This window comes from Mobula hypostoma, chromosome 10, assembly GCF_963921235.1.
Source record: "Mobula hypostoma chromosome 10, sMobHyp1.1, whole genome shotgun sequence".
In the NCBI taxonomy this organism is placed as follows: Eukaryota; Metazoa; Chordata; class Chondrichthyes; order Myliobatiformes; family Myliobatidae; genus Mobula; species Mobula hypostoma.
The window spans coordinates 89,732,398-89,747,786 of NC_086106.1; the positions used below are offsets into that span (position 1 = coordinate 89,732,398).

At 40.7% G+C, this 15,389-nt stretch overlaps 1 protein-coding gene across 5 annotated transcripts in view; it reads right to left on the reverse strand.

Annotated features, from left to right (window-relative positions):
* The window catches only part of dlg3 (discs, large homolog 3 (Drosophila)), a 404,637-nt gene that overhangs the window by 121,712 nt on the left and 267,536 nt on the right, over window positions 1-15,389 (reverse strand). For all 5 annotated transcript variants that reach the window (XM_063060832.1, XM_063060831.1, XM_063060830.1 and 2 more), the window contains one exon: window positions 1,468-1,624. In XM_063060832.1, coding sequence (XP_062916902.1) covers window positions 1,468-1,624 — 157 coding nt within the window. The remainder of the gene's footprint in view (window positions 1-1,467; window positions 1,625-15,389) is intronic.

The window sequence follows — 15,389 nt, forward strand, 5'->3', positions numbered from 1 at the left end:
CTGGTAGTTTGTGAGGAGGTCCTTCCACCGCTTAAATGAAGCTTCTAAGCACAGTCAAAGCATAACCTGGAGGTTCCCAGTTCAACCTTGAATGTTGGCTGAGTAGTCATGGGCAAAAGGCTCTCAGGAATCAGTGGGGATACTGCATTCCTTCAAGTTTCCTTTCATTAAAGCTTTTTCAACAGCACTTCAAAACTCTATGATCTACACTGCCCAGAAAGGCAATCAGCACATTGAAATATTAGCACTTGCCGGTTATACACAATCCTCCATTCCTTCACTGCTACTGGTAAAGTCCTGGAATTTCCTTTTAAATAATGCTATTCATCACACAAAAGATTATGAACCGCATCATTTTCAAGGGAAATTAGGGATGGAAAGTAAGTGTTGGTTTTATTAGTGATGTCCACATTCTGTGATTGCATAAATAAAACAATGTCAGAACCAATAATTTGGTTAACAGCAAGAGTCATCTTGCACGTAATTACACAGGCCTAAAGATGCAAAAGATTTCTGAGAGTATTTTTTTCAATAAGTATGGAATATGAACAATAAGAAATGGAGCCCTTCCCATTTCCAGCATCTACAGTTAGCATTGTGCTTCCTCCAGTGAGGTAATAGCCAGTCAAAGTAAAGCTCATTCAGGCAAGACCAGGTCAATTATCACATCTGTTTAAATGCGGATAAGAATTCTCCATTCAATGGTCCTCCAGCAAACATTCCAGGATTAATGAGAACATTAGGTATATCAGCCCTTTTTTATGAACTACTATGTTGCTGCTCCATAGGAAGGTACCTTGACATGTTTTAAGGTGGTCTTCATCATTTAGAGGTAAGTCACCGAAACATATAGCTTTCCTCTCTATCATGAAGGGCCCATTTCTAACAGTTGAATAAAGTTGCTTTCAGTACCAGGAAAAATCGGTTTAACAATTCACTCCGCTCCTCCCAACCTCAGCCACTGTGCAGCAGTACCTCTCTGATATGGGCATGCCATCTTAGAAACAGCTGCTTTCCACCTGCTATCAAAATCCTGAATGGTTCATTGACACTACTTCATTATTCTTTTTTCACTATTGACTTATTTTGTAATTTATAGTAATTATAAGTCTTTTCCCTTTTCTACTGCTGTAAAACAACAAGTTTCACAACATATAAGTCAGTGATAATAAACCTGATTCTGATTCCTTCCTGATGGTCAGGGTGCAAAACAGCCCCAGAGAAGTGTGTACAATTGAAACCTCATCTGAGACTTTGTTCTGCTCTTCCACATTGCTATCTCACCCCCTAATAACTGGCAAAACTCTGCTAATTTCATCTTCTCTTCATCTTCAGAGAGACAGAATTAGTTTTAGTAAGCCAGTTAGTTTCAATGATATTTTATCCAAGCATAACTGCCCCATTTGATAACACTTTACTGATATTGAGGATATTTTTTCAACCTCAATAAATATGGTTACTACTCACAGATAATATCCGATCTCCCCTTCGTAGCTCTCCACTGAGGTCCGCTGGGCCACCCGCCAGAATGAACGAAACAAAGATCCCTTCACCATCTTCGCCACCGACAATGTTAAAGCCTAAACCCGTTGATCCTTTGTGGAGAACAATCTTTCTTGGCTCTCTGTAAAACACAGCATCAGAAAGAAGCCAATTAACCAAACAATTGGATAAACCCAAAGTCCTGATACTTATAGATGATTCCGTTCATTCCATAGGCATTAATATATTGTAGATGCAGCCACATAAAAGGATTTAGCAATTTTATTAAGCATGTTCAATGACATGAACTTTTAAACTGAGGAAATTCTCAGTTCAACAGATGAGGAACTGAGGATGTGCATCGTTGCTAATGTGTAGGGAATAAATTCAGTCTGCAGGAAATGGGGGGCACTTCAAATAATCCGTAAGACCAACCCACATTCAATCTAAATGAACAGCTTCAGAGACTGTACCTTTTGCTTATTTATTTTGATAATTTAGTCATTCTGGTAACCCACTGGAAGCACTTACCAAAATGCTAGAAACTGACACACTATTCTTGATCCAACTAAAATATCTAGGGATCTGACCCTTACCGTGAAACACTAACTGACCGGAATTCTGTCCACCTTAGAAAATCTAAGTCCATGAATACTTGCTCATCAGAAAGGAAGGCTGTGTCACCTCTGAAGATCATCAGGAAGTAAGCATCCATTATGGGCATGCCTTTGTCTCCTGTCATGAGGTTTCAATCTACTTTGACTGGCTAGCCACTCTTTGGCTGTGGCTATTTCCAGTCATGTTGAACTGCTGCTCACGGTGAGTCACCACTGAGGTACTCACTAAATGGATGTGCAACAACAAAAATGGAAAACAAATCTGATCAGTCTGCTCCCAACCATCAGCAAAATAATGGAGACTACCCACCATCACGAGTTTTGCCATGACAACATTGGCTTCCGACCTCATCACAGTCCTGGTCCAAACATAAACCAAAGAGTTAAGTCTTTGCGATGAACTGGAAGTGACTCTTGGCATCAAAGGAACATCTGAGGAAGTGTGAGGGTGCCATGCTAGTGTGATGTTATTACAACTCGGGGTGTCGAAGTTCAGAGTTCGATTCTGATGCCATCCTTCCTGTAAGCAGATGGGCTTCCTCCTGGTGCTCTGCTTTCCTCCCACATTCCAAAGACATACCGGTTTGTAGGTTAATTGGTCATTGTAAATTATCCTGTGATTAGGCTAGGGTTAAATTGGTGTGCTGCTGGACAGTGCAGCTTGCTAGGCCGGAAGGGCCTATTCCATGCTGTATCTCTAAATAAAAAATAATTAAATCACAATGCCTTGAAAAACAAACTGGTCAATGTGCTTCATTGGTAAAATAATCCAGTGGTCGGAGTGATACTTTGCACAAATAAAAGTGATGTTGGTGGTCAAGGTCAATTATCCTAGGCCCAGGGTACCACTACGAGAGTTCCTCAAGGCAGCATCCTAGTCCAAACCATATTCAGCTATTTCACTAATGACCTTTCTTCCTACATAAAGTTGGAAGTGGGGATTTTGCTGATGGTTACATAACGTTCATTTGCGACACCTCAGCAAATGGAACAGTCCTTGCCAGAATGAAGCAAAACTTGGAAGACAATCACTCATTGATAAAGAAATGGAAAGAGAAATGAAATAATGTAGCATGACAAACTCAAACTACCACCTTTGACATTGCTGAGTGTTCCAAAATCAGTATTCTGAGGGTTATCACTGACCAGTAACTGAACAGGACAAGCCATATATACAGTATATTCTGTATCAGAGAGTGGGTACATCTTGGGATGAGTGGCTTGATTGTGACTCCCAAGACCTTTCTACCACATTATAGTCAAAGCTGACTTTAATGTCGTATGCACCAGTAAATGTATGTACAGGTGCAATGAAAAACATACTTGCAGCAACATCACAGACACATAGCACTGTATTAGCAATCACAAGAAAACATAAGTTAAATATAAATGATACACAACTTTTCTTTAAACAAGAAAGAACACAATGTGAAACACATAATAACATATTCTGAATTTGCCTGGATTAATGCAGCACCAACAATCCTCAAGCAAGGCCATACAGGAAAAATCAGTTCACCGAAAGCGAGCCATTAACTGCCCTAAGCATTCATTCCCACCACTACTAGCACACCATGGATGCTGAGGGTACCATTTACAAAATGTAGCACAGATGCTCACCATTGCAAATTCCCTTTCCAAACCTGCAACTTCTACAATCAAGAAGGATATAGAAACACCACCACCTGCAGATTTACCTCCAGATCTCATGCCATCTTGCCTAGGAAGTATTTTGCCTTCCCTTCATCATTGTGGGGTCTAAATCTTGGTGCACCCTACCCAACCGCATTGCAGGAGTACAGTACCTTCACCAAAAGAGCTGCAGCAGTTTAAGTATACATCTCACCACCACCTTCTCAAGGGCAATTAGGGATTGCTAATAAATGTTAATGACTAAATTTGATCTACAAATAAATAAATAAATAGAGAAAGAGAGTGAGAGAGAAAGAAAGAAAGAGAGAAAAAAAGAAAGATAGAATGATATAAAGAAATATATTAAGAAGGAAAGAAATGCCTGAGAAAATACTCTCTGGTCATTGGAATTTAAAAGGCATTTGAGCAATTTGCAATTGGTGTTGAAGGTGACCAGTTAGGTTTCCCAATTTTCGTAGAATGTTTCTTTAAATATCAAGAAAGACAATAAGTAAGCGCAAGGTGCTTCTGCTTCTGCAGAGTTTATTCCATCAGTGTTTCACTTCCAACTTACTGTTCATTTGGAAATGAGTGTTAGCAAACAATAATGGAATATAGTCAATGACTGAAATTATGAAAAGGTCTAGACTAGTGTATTAAAATATATTGTACCCGCTCAATTTTCATAATTAATGCGACTTCTCCTGAAAATAATCAGAATCTGCTCTGGACAAAACTAATATTATGCTTCTAAAGCCTCATGATCCAACTTCCTTTTGCAAAGTACTTCAATTGCAAGATTGGACAGATAAAAATAACTAGATAATTAACAGAGAAGAAAGCTGCAAAGAATGGATTTCGAAAGGTTTTAAAAGGATGTGAGATAAAGAACTTTAGAAACACAGTTTCAAAAGTTGGTCAACATAGCTGAGGAGTCTCTTAATGATATTGGAATGGAATGAAATTCAGGGTCAGAAGTAGGGAGCAAGAATTTATCTTTATAAATTCTTTTCTATTTCCCTAACTCAAATCCCAGCCCATTCCATCAGTGTCAAGACAAACAGTGGCTGGTAAACCTAAACATCTATTTGCTATCTCTCACTGTGAACTTTGTGAACTTGAAAGAGCAGGTACTAATGTTGTATACAATCTACAAATGGTCTCTCACACTGAAAGCAGAAACTCTGACAGGTTTCTGCCGTGGTTACAAATGAAGAGCATCTTTGATCCTGATCTCAGAAATTTCTTCAATTGCTACCAAGTTTAAAAATCAATGTGTTTGCTTTTACCTGGCTATCATTTTGCTCTATGCAGCAAGCACCACCTTTCACTGCAAGACTACTTTCAGTTCTTAGAAATACTGCACCTGCACAGCACTCTGCAGCATTAATATGCACAATGCTTTTTTCTGTAAAATATCATACTATTTTTGCCAAATTCAACAAACTCTTCAATAGCCCTAAGAGAGCTGCAAGCATGAAGTATTTTAAATACTTCAACAAAGTAAGCAATAGGTCCAGTTCATTGACTGTCAATAGATTCACATTTTGAATACAGGAAGTTAAGGATGTTTTGCCTGCTGATCGGCAGTTCCAGATATGTCAGAATCACAGAGGAATTACTGTCTTTGTTCAGTTGTGGATATTAAGGAAAGATAATGCACACACAGGTAAAATGGATAAAACATATACACTGTCCTCACTTAAAATTTTATAGAGCTGAGAAAAAGCAGTGGCAAAATCATATAAGTAGGAGGGAAGAATGAACAGCAAAGAGAATTTTGGAGTATCATAATGTAAAGTTAAAACTTCACAGGAGTGGCTTGCAAAGAGCATGTTTGATGAAGAAGATGGTCAGAAAGAAAGGTAAATAAATGTGATTAAGTGAATGGACCTTGACTTCTATCAGACTGTCAGATGACAGAATCAGATATGGATGGAACAATCTACAGCTTTTAGTAATGTTTCCTTGCCTTCTCCTGTGGCCTTCCAAATGTAGTGACATTTTTAAAAACTACAATGCTGAAAAGTGAAGCCATCGCAGTCCAGCAAACTGGCAGTGCAAGATTCAATATCAGTTTTGCACATCTGCCACAAAACCTCACAGTCATTATATCTTACTTGCAAGTTTGGTTTCTGCTCTTTCACCTTGATACAATGGTCAGAATCAGCTCTGAATCATGCACCGTACATACCAGAGCAAGTAGCTTGATAAGCACTACTAGTGACATAGCCCGCCAGGCTATAGACCAAGAGCTCGGATTTAATATGAAGGCCACTTTTGGCCAGAACAGACATGATGGCCTCCTTCTGCATTACAATAGACTCCGCAATGCCCACTCCTGAAGATTCAACATTATATTTTGTTTCATTCACATTCAAGAAAGGAAAAAAATGAACAATATTTATTACACCATACAAATAAAAGCAGTCACAGTTTTCCAGTGTCCTAACTAATCCTTCAACCAATGCCACTAAAACCAACTATCTAGTCAAGTATCTCAGGGAATTGTAGAACGTTGCTGTGAGCAAACTAGCTGTCATGGTTCCCCACATTAAAATGGTAACTTCTCTTCAAAAGTTTTTCTTTGGATGTGAAATAGCTTAGGAGGGTATAAAGGCCATCAGATCTTTTCACACTGCCAGAAGCTGCAGTGCACTGACTGGTTTTACAAGTATTTCTGGAGTCAATGTGGAATGAATATTTCTGTGGAAATTAAGGATGATAAATCAGAATAAATATGATCACTCATTGACATCAATGCTTCACACTGTGTTGCAAAATAACTCCCAGTTTCACATTCTGAACTCCCAAAAATGAATAAAGTGTACTAGGATGATGATGTTCTATAAAAACAGGCGCTGGCCTTCTGATGCTTGAATAACCCTCTCATATTAACTGCAACACCAATTTCACGTTCTCGGATTACTATAATGTTTTGGTGCCCTGTCAGTAACAGTTATGTTGTTCATTGGCTAGAGGCATCAGCAAGCACTTTGAGTGTCTAGCTATAGTTAGTATTTGCCAATGCTTAATGAACCTGTTAAAGCAGAGGTGTATTATAGCCGGAACAAGTTTTGGCAATTGATCTAGGAGTGAACTGGGAAAAACTATGTGCTGTGGGTGAGTTCCAAAGACTAGCCACTGTTCCATAAAATATTTAACGGCATTGAAGAAATGGCCACAATCAGGAATGTGTCTTCATTAGAAACTGCTTAATTCTTCACACGGATCTATCAACAAATCCTATTAACGAGCTCCCTTGCTGAATCCTCACTTCACAGAAGCATCTTCCCATACATTGCATTGTTACAAGCTTCACCTCAACGTCTTGCAGCCTGCATTCACTACCAGCTAATTTTCACCATGAAGTGCGTAGCAATGAAACAGATTGTATCACATTTACTAGCACACTCCCTCTCTCCCGCAGGGCAAGATCACAAAAAATGAGGCCGAGACTAAGTGAATGGGTTCAGGTGTAACTGCAAGCCCATTTCCTGCATGGAAGAAAAGCACTATTTTAGCAAGAAAATGATCCACTTCATCAGACTTTTTTTTTACATGTCATCATGTTCTCTTTGCACCAAAGTTGTTGTCAGAGGATAGCCATGCCATTCTGCAGCCATTCTTCAGGTTGCCATGGTGTCTCAGCCAATTGTCAGAGAATGAAACCTTATGGCCTGTCCAGTAAATTCTCCATTTACATACTGCTCACGGTCACATACCACCTGGATGCTAATGGAGTGGAATATACCTGTGATACAGGGCAACAAGACATTCAGCACCTACAAAGCACCCTGCATTGAGTTAACTGGACCCTGAACATGGAGCGGGGGGGGGGGGGGCTGCAATCCTGCCAAAGTCCTTGGCAAGAGAGTAAAAGTGGTTAAAGTGTCACAATGTATACTTGACGTCCACTCGGAATGTAATCCTAACCCTGCTCCAGTTACAGTTCTGATTGCATGCAATTGGCAGTTTTTAAAGAGGATTTCCTTGCCATAGTGCAGACATCTAATACACAGTGCCTTGCTGAGATTAAGTGCACTTTGAGCAGAGGTGGGCTCCTGCTGAGGAGCCTTTTCTACTTCCTTCACCTCCTTCTGGCAGCTGCTCCTCTGGGTATCCTCTGCTCGTTCTCCCAGTACTGCTCCAAGTAAGAGAAATGTCTACTAATGTGGTATGTCCTGCGGAAACTGTTCTCTGCAGAACCCTTTAAGTTAGCATTTGACAAATCACTCCCTGCAGACCTCTGCAACTGGGAACATCTGTTAAAAAACACCTAATATAGAAGCGAACAACTGAAAAAATCAGTCACCAACTAATCAGTTGCTATTTAATTTAACTGGACCTGTTGGGGGTGCTTCCTGTTGAATAGAGAGGGAAGTAGCTGGAGAGTTGGGTTCCAAGATGGCACCGTTGATGTTGTTAAATGACGTTACCATCAGCTTTGCACATTTCTGGGCATCAGGAATGGCCCTATCAACATCTGTCTAATATTATTTAACCCATAAATATTTATCCATATCATGTACCTCTGGTGGTACTTGTCACCCAAAAATAGTGTTAACTAACCCAATTTCTTTCGATAAACACAAGAGATTCTGCAGATGATAAAAATCTTGACCAACACCCACAAAATGCTGGAGAAACTCAGCAACTCAGGCAGCATCTATGGAGGGGCAAAAAAAAAGTTGATGTTTCAGGCCGAGATCCTTTATCAGGACTAGAATGGAAGAAGTCACGAGCCAGAAAAAGAAGGTGAGGGGAGGTGAAGGAGTTTCAGTGAGCAGGTGAAAGGTGAGACCAGGTGAGGGGGCAAGTGTAGGTGGGAGAAGAGGATGGAGTAAGCCGCATTGCAGTGAGGGTGGTGTGTAGAATCCTTACAGAGAAACAGCAGGAGAAGCAGTCAATCGGATGCAGGTACCTGGGACTCCTGCTGGTCCCAAAATGGGAGGGAGGCCTGGAAACGGAGCTAGAAGCCACATGATTTGATTGACTTTTTCTCTCGTCACTTCTCCCTCTGAATTCAATGTGCCACCTTCACCGTCATGTGGTTTATCTCATCCACCTCCCCACCCACTGACCTTCCTCCTCACCTGGTGTCACCTATCACCTGCTGGATTACACACCTCCCCCTCCATTCTTTTACAATGTGGGTGACCGCCCGAAACATCAACTGCTTATTCCCTTCCAGAAATGTTGCCTGACTTACAAAATTTCTCTCCGGGTATCTTTTTGGAAATTACATAGTCATGCAAATTTTATTATTTATCAATCATTCCATGAAAACCAACCTTGCTGAGTAACAATATCTTGGAGAAAGAATCGTGAAATTCTGCTGTGTTGTGAGCCAGACAGTGCAGTCAAACGTTTTAAAAAGTCAGGATCAGAATCAGATGTATTAATTATCATGTCTTACATGGTGTGAAATTTGTTGTTTTGCGGCAACAGTACGTGGAAAGACATTAATTTACTTTAAATTACAAAATGACTAGAGAAATAAAGATAGAGTGTTCATGGACTGTCCAGAAATCTAACGGCAGAGGGGGAAAAGCTGTTTCTGAATCAGTGAGTTTTAGTCTTCAGGCCCCTGATGGTAGTAATGAGAAGAGGACATGCCTTGAACGGTGAGGATCCATAATGAAGGACTCTGCCTCCTTGAAGATGTCCTGAATGGCAGGGAGGGTTACACCTGTTATGAGGCTGACTGAGTCTAAAATGCTCTCCAGCCTCTTGTAATCCTGTGCATTGGAACCTCCTTACCGAGCTGTGATGGCGTCTGAGCTGTGCTTAGCCACAAACCCATGTGCAGAGAGTGTAGCGCAGTCGGCTAAGCAAGTATCCTTGGTGTGTGCCTGTGTTGATTGTCATTCAGGAGGAAAAATTATCATCCATTCATACTAACTGTGGTCTCTCAATGAGGAAGTGAAGAATTCAGATGCTGAGGGAGGTAGAGGCCCAAGTTTAGAACTTTGATCATTAATACTGAGAGGATGATGGTATTGAACATCGAGTTGTAATTGGTACACACCACCCTGATGTATGCTTTGCTGTTGTCTAGGCACTCCAAAGCCGAGAGATCCAGTGAGACGGTGTCCACTGTTGGCCTGATGTGGTCGTTGGCAATTGCAGACGGTCCAGATCCATATTCAGGCAGGAGTTAATTCTAACCACAACCAAACTCTCCAAGCACTTCATTATGTAGAGTTGACTGCTCTCGATCGGTAGTCATAGCTCACCCTGTTCTACTTGGGCACTGGTATGAACATTGCTCTCAGACTGCAGCAGTGAGAGATTGAAGATGTCCTTGGTCAGTTAGTTAGCACGGGTTTTCTGCCAAGTATACCACTGGGGACTGACAATTTGTGAGGTTTCACCCTCTTCAAGGATGTTTAGCCATTGGTCTCGGAGACAGAGATCACAGTGTCGCCAGCTGCTGTGAGGATTTGCACAGATGTAGTTTTGTTCTCCCTTTCAAGGTGTACATAAAAGGCATTGAGGTCATCAGGGAGTGAAGTATCACAGCCATTTATGCCTTTGTGTTGCTATTCATGCTGATTGACTAGACTGCAATTGGGGAAAGAAGCACTGGCTTTCCCCCCTAACATTCTATGCTGAACACACTCTCTTTTTTTTAAACTGTGCTTTGAGGTGAACATAGTAATAGTGAAACTGGTAAGAGTTCCACAGCACACAGCATCATAACCAGTGGCCCCTACTCCTACCTTCACCTTCTTAACTTTAGACTGAATCAACGTTGATCAAAACAGAGCTCAGTGTTACAAATAGGTAATGATTATTTTGACTTTCATGATCCAACCCATACTGAGGAACTGAGACACTAACCTTTTTATTAAAAGAATAAATTCTTTCTGACAACAGTGTAAAAGGATAGCAGCCATATTATTTCAGAGTGCCACATAAAGAATTCTGTCTCGTTGTCTCACTTGATGCTAATAATTTAGACATATTTTCAGGGTTGTATATTTGTACCATCATTTCCATCCTGATTTTGCAGCTCGCAATCCAGCTACAAGGAGAGCACCCCATATCGGGATTGGCCTTTCTTCCGCCATTCTTGTCGCAAATATTATTGAGTTGCCAGGTCTTACTCACTGCAGCACACTCAAATAATTGTAGGCTCTAAGGTTGACAAAAGCATGAGTGTGACACAGTGACACAGCAAACAGAGTCACTGTCTCTGTTCTTTACATACCAGAGAACCCAGAGGAAACCCATTAGGTCACAGGAACAATGTGCAAACACAGAGAGCAGCCAAGCTCCCTTGTGATCTGAGGTAGAGGCTCTATGACCTGTTTCACAGTGCCCTGTTTTGTACTTTTTCTAACTTATTTCAGAAACCTCACAGTTTCATATGCCTATCAGTATGTTTCTTGCAGTGCTTGTGAAATGATCTTATACAACTGGTGAACAATATGTGTTGTGATGAACATGTCATATTGTGTGAGTGCTAAATAAAAACAGAAATCATTAGAAATTTAGGTTGATGAAAATCCGAAAGAAAAGACAACATAATAGAGACTTAGAAACACACAACAAAATTCTGATTTCAGATGATGCCTTGAACATAGAACATGATTCCTGCTACTTCTCATGTCTGCTGACAGACTTCAACAATTTACTTTTGTATTTCAGACATCCAGCATATACTTTATATTTTACATGGATAAACATTTGATGGAAGTACTGTTGTCTCTGATTTCAGTGAGTGCAATTCTTTTTTCCATAATAATACCAAGTGCAAGTGGCATTCAAATTGCTAACAGTCACTTCCATCAAAAGCAATTCTGATAACTTTACTAGTTCTACTTAGCATATTCAAAAATGTTAGAAAACACATTCTTCTGTCTATTTACTTCCAAATTAATGTAAAAAAACACAGATCAGACACCCATCGCTAAGATGATGTTATTTTTATACAATGTGGAGAACTGTTTTCATAACAAGCAGATGGCAATGTGAAATATAAAATGCTGGGTGAATTGAACAGTGCAAAGTGGTCAGGATCATTCAAGGATTTTAGCAGAGCTCTGAACGGACAAAGTGGAGGAGGTCTCAAGAATCTCACCAACTGCCTCCCATCACTTCAGCACTGAGAGAATGCAACACCATTATCGTTCCTTTCTGATGGCACATCAGGGAGATGATGGTAACAAGGCAGGTGTGGAAATTTTTTCTTCAATTATGTGCCGGTAGTACATTCAAGCCCAACAGCGGTCTCACCAGTGGTTGTGGTGGTGATTGGAATAGGGAGTCTCTGGGCGGGCTCCCTGCCCAAACATTTCATTAATTGCCACCATGAACCTGTATAACAAAGGTGCATTTGCAGAGGGGAATGCAGACCGTGTGTCAGTGTCACTCATCATTTGTTTATTTATTAGCCAACTATCCATAGAGCTATCCATTTTATTTTTATTTTAGTTCTTCTATCAGACACAGCCAAATATAATTCAATGGCCTAAATATTGTTTGGATTCTGTAATGAAACTTCTCAAGGACTTCTCATACTCAGGAAATTAACTTGCTTAAACAAACTGCTGATAGGTCTACATTTACATTTCAAAATGCCACATATCCTTGGGGAACTGGAGAGTGGGCAGTTCAAAGTTCAAAGTAAATTTATCATCGAAGTACATATAGTTCACCATATAAAACCCAGAGATTAGTTTTCTTGCAGGCATACTCAATAATTTCAAGAACCATAGTAGAATCAATGAAAACCTGCACCCAACAGGACGGACAAACAACCAGTGTGCAGAAGAAAACATACTGTGCAAATACGAAAGAGAAATAATAATAATAATGAATGTGCTTGGTTCTGCTCATACCTCAGGTTTTACCGGCTTGAGCTGAGAAAAAATAAATAATAATAAATAGGCAATAAATATTGAGAGAAAGAGATAAAGAAACTTGATAGTGAATTGATAGGTTGTGGGGACATTTCAGTGATGGGCCAAGTGAAGTTGGATGAAGTTATCTCCACTGGCTCAAGAGCCTGGTGGTTGAGGGTTAATAACTGTTCATGAACCTGCTAGTGTGAGTCCTGAGGCTGCTCCTGTACTTTCTTCCTGAGGGCAGCAGCGAGAAGGAAGCATGACCTAGATGGTGGGGATCCCTGATGACTGATGCTGCTTTCTGGCGACAGCGTTTCACGTAGATGTCCTCGGTGGAGGGGTGGGCTCTTCCATGATGGACTGGGCTGTATCCATTATTTTTTTGTAAGGGTATTTTCCACTCAAGGGTATTGGTGCTTTCATACCGGTCAATATACTCTCCACCACACATCTATAGAAGTTTGTCAAGGTTTTAAATGTCACGCCGAAAGTTTGCAAACTTCTAAGGAAGTAGAGGTGCTGCCATGCTTTCTTCATAATTGCAGTTATATGCTTGGCTCAGGACAGGTCCTATGAAATGATAACACTAAGGAACTTAAAGCTTCTGGCCCTCTCCACCTCTGATCCCCATGAGGACTGGCTCACGACCTTCAGTTTCCTCCTCCTGAAGTCAATAATCAGCTTCTTGGTCTGATTGACACTGAGAGAGAAGCTGTTGTTATAGCACCACTCGGCTCCATTGTCAATCTCCCTCTATATGCTGATTCATCACCACCTTTGATTCGGCCAATGACAGTGGTGTCATCAGCAAACTTAAATACAGGCATTGGAGCTGGGCTTAGCTGCATAGTTATAAATGAAAAGCAAGTGGAGCAGGGGGCTAAGCACACAGCCTTGTGGTGTACCTCTGCTGATGGAGATTGTGGAGGAGATGTTGTCAATACGGTCTGACTGGGGTCTGCAAGTGAGGAAAATGAGGATCCAATTGCATAAGGAAGTATTGAGGCCTAGGTCTTGAAGCTTATTGATCAATTTTGAGGGGTGATAGTATTGAATGCTGAGCTGTATTCAGTAAAGAGCATCCTGATATTCACATCCTTGCTATCCAAATATTCCAGAGTTGAGTGAAATGGCATCTGCTGCGGACAAGTTGCTCCAGTAGGCAAATTGGAGTAGATCCAAGTTGCTTCTCAGGCAAGAGCTGACATGTTTAATGACCAACATGAAAATCATAAGCATGTTCAAGGAACAATGAAGTGAGTCTGTAGGATGGGATGGAAGGATCTGGTGAAAGGTAGCTTATCACATTAATTTGGTGGATTTAATGTCCCCTTCCCAGCTTCCAAACCATTGTAATTTCTAAAAGCAAGTTACAGGCAAATCACACTATTTTTGAAATAAATTACGGGAAATGTCCCTTGTCTCCAACAAAAAAAGAAATAACTTTGCAATCTAATACCCTGATACCTTCAACTGCTCCTGCACAGTTTCCCTTCAGGGTTCTGCATATTTATCCCAAGTACTATTTCTCTTGCAACCTCAGGTTACCTCTCCACATTACGTTAGTTCATTCTACATTTTAAGAAGAAAATGTGAGTTTTATTTTCAGTCTTTCAGATGACACAAAGGTTGGTGGTTCAATGGACAGTGTAGAAAGTTGTCGTAGGTTACAATGAAACATTGACAGGATAAAGAGTTGAGATGAGAAGTGGCAGATGGAGTTCAGTCTGGAAAAGTGTGAAGTGATACACTTTGGAATGTCAAACTTGAAAGCAGAGTACAAGGTTAATGGCAGGATTCTTAGCAGTGTGCATGATCAGAGGGATCATGGCGTCCAAATCCACAGATCTTACGAAATTGCTGCGCAGGTTGATTGAGTGGTAAAGAAGGTATATAGTGTGTTGGCCTTCATTAGTTGAGGGATTGAGCCCCCTCCTGGGAGTTCACATCACGGATGACCACAACTGCTCCCTTAATATTACCTCTCTGAACAAGAAGGCACAGCAGTGCCTCCACTTTCTAAGGTGATTAAGGCAAGCGAGGCGCCTCCCTCCTCTCCCCCACCTTAACGGCATTTTACAGGAGCACCATAGAGAGTATCCTGATAAGTTGCATCTCCATCTTGTATGGGTGCAGCCAAACATTGTACTGGAATTCCCTACAAAGGACAGTGAGAGCACCTGAGAGGATCACTGAGGTCTCCCTACCATCCATCGGGGACCTTTATCAGGAGCACCACGTACACAGGGCCCTTAGTATTATTAAGGATCCCACCCATCCACCAAGCATCGTCTTTGACTTTCTACCATTAGACAGGAGACTCCAATGCAGAAAAACAAGAATGGTCAGGATGGGAAACAATTTCTTCCCTCAGGTCATTAGGCTTCTGAACTCCCTGCTGCATTGTATTCGAAGTGTCACTGGTTAATCTGTTCCATACCTTACAACATTTAATTTATGCATTTTAGTTTGTTAATTATGCATGACATATCTGTAGATTTTATCCTTGCCTTCATAAGTTATCATGTGTTATGTGTACTACTATGTTTTATACCCTGGCTCGGAGCAACACGGCTCGGAGCAGCACTGTCTCATTGCTATACACATTATATGGTTATATATTTTATATACAAATGTTTGTACATGTATATAGTTAAACGACAATAAACTTGACTTGAAGAGCAGTGAGGTAATGTTGCAGCTCCGTATAACTCTGGTTACACCACACTTGGAATACTGTGTCAAAACCCTAATGCCTCATTATAGGAAAGATGTGGAAGTTCTAGGGAATGCAGAGGAAATT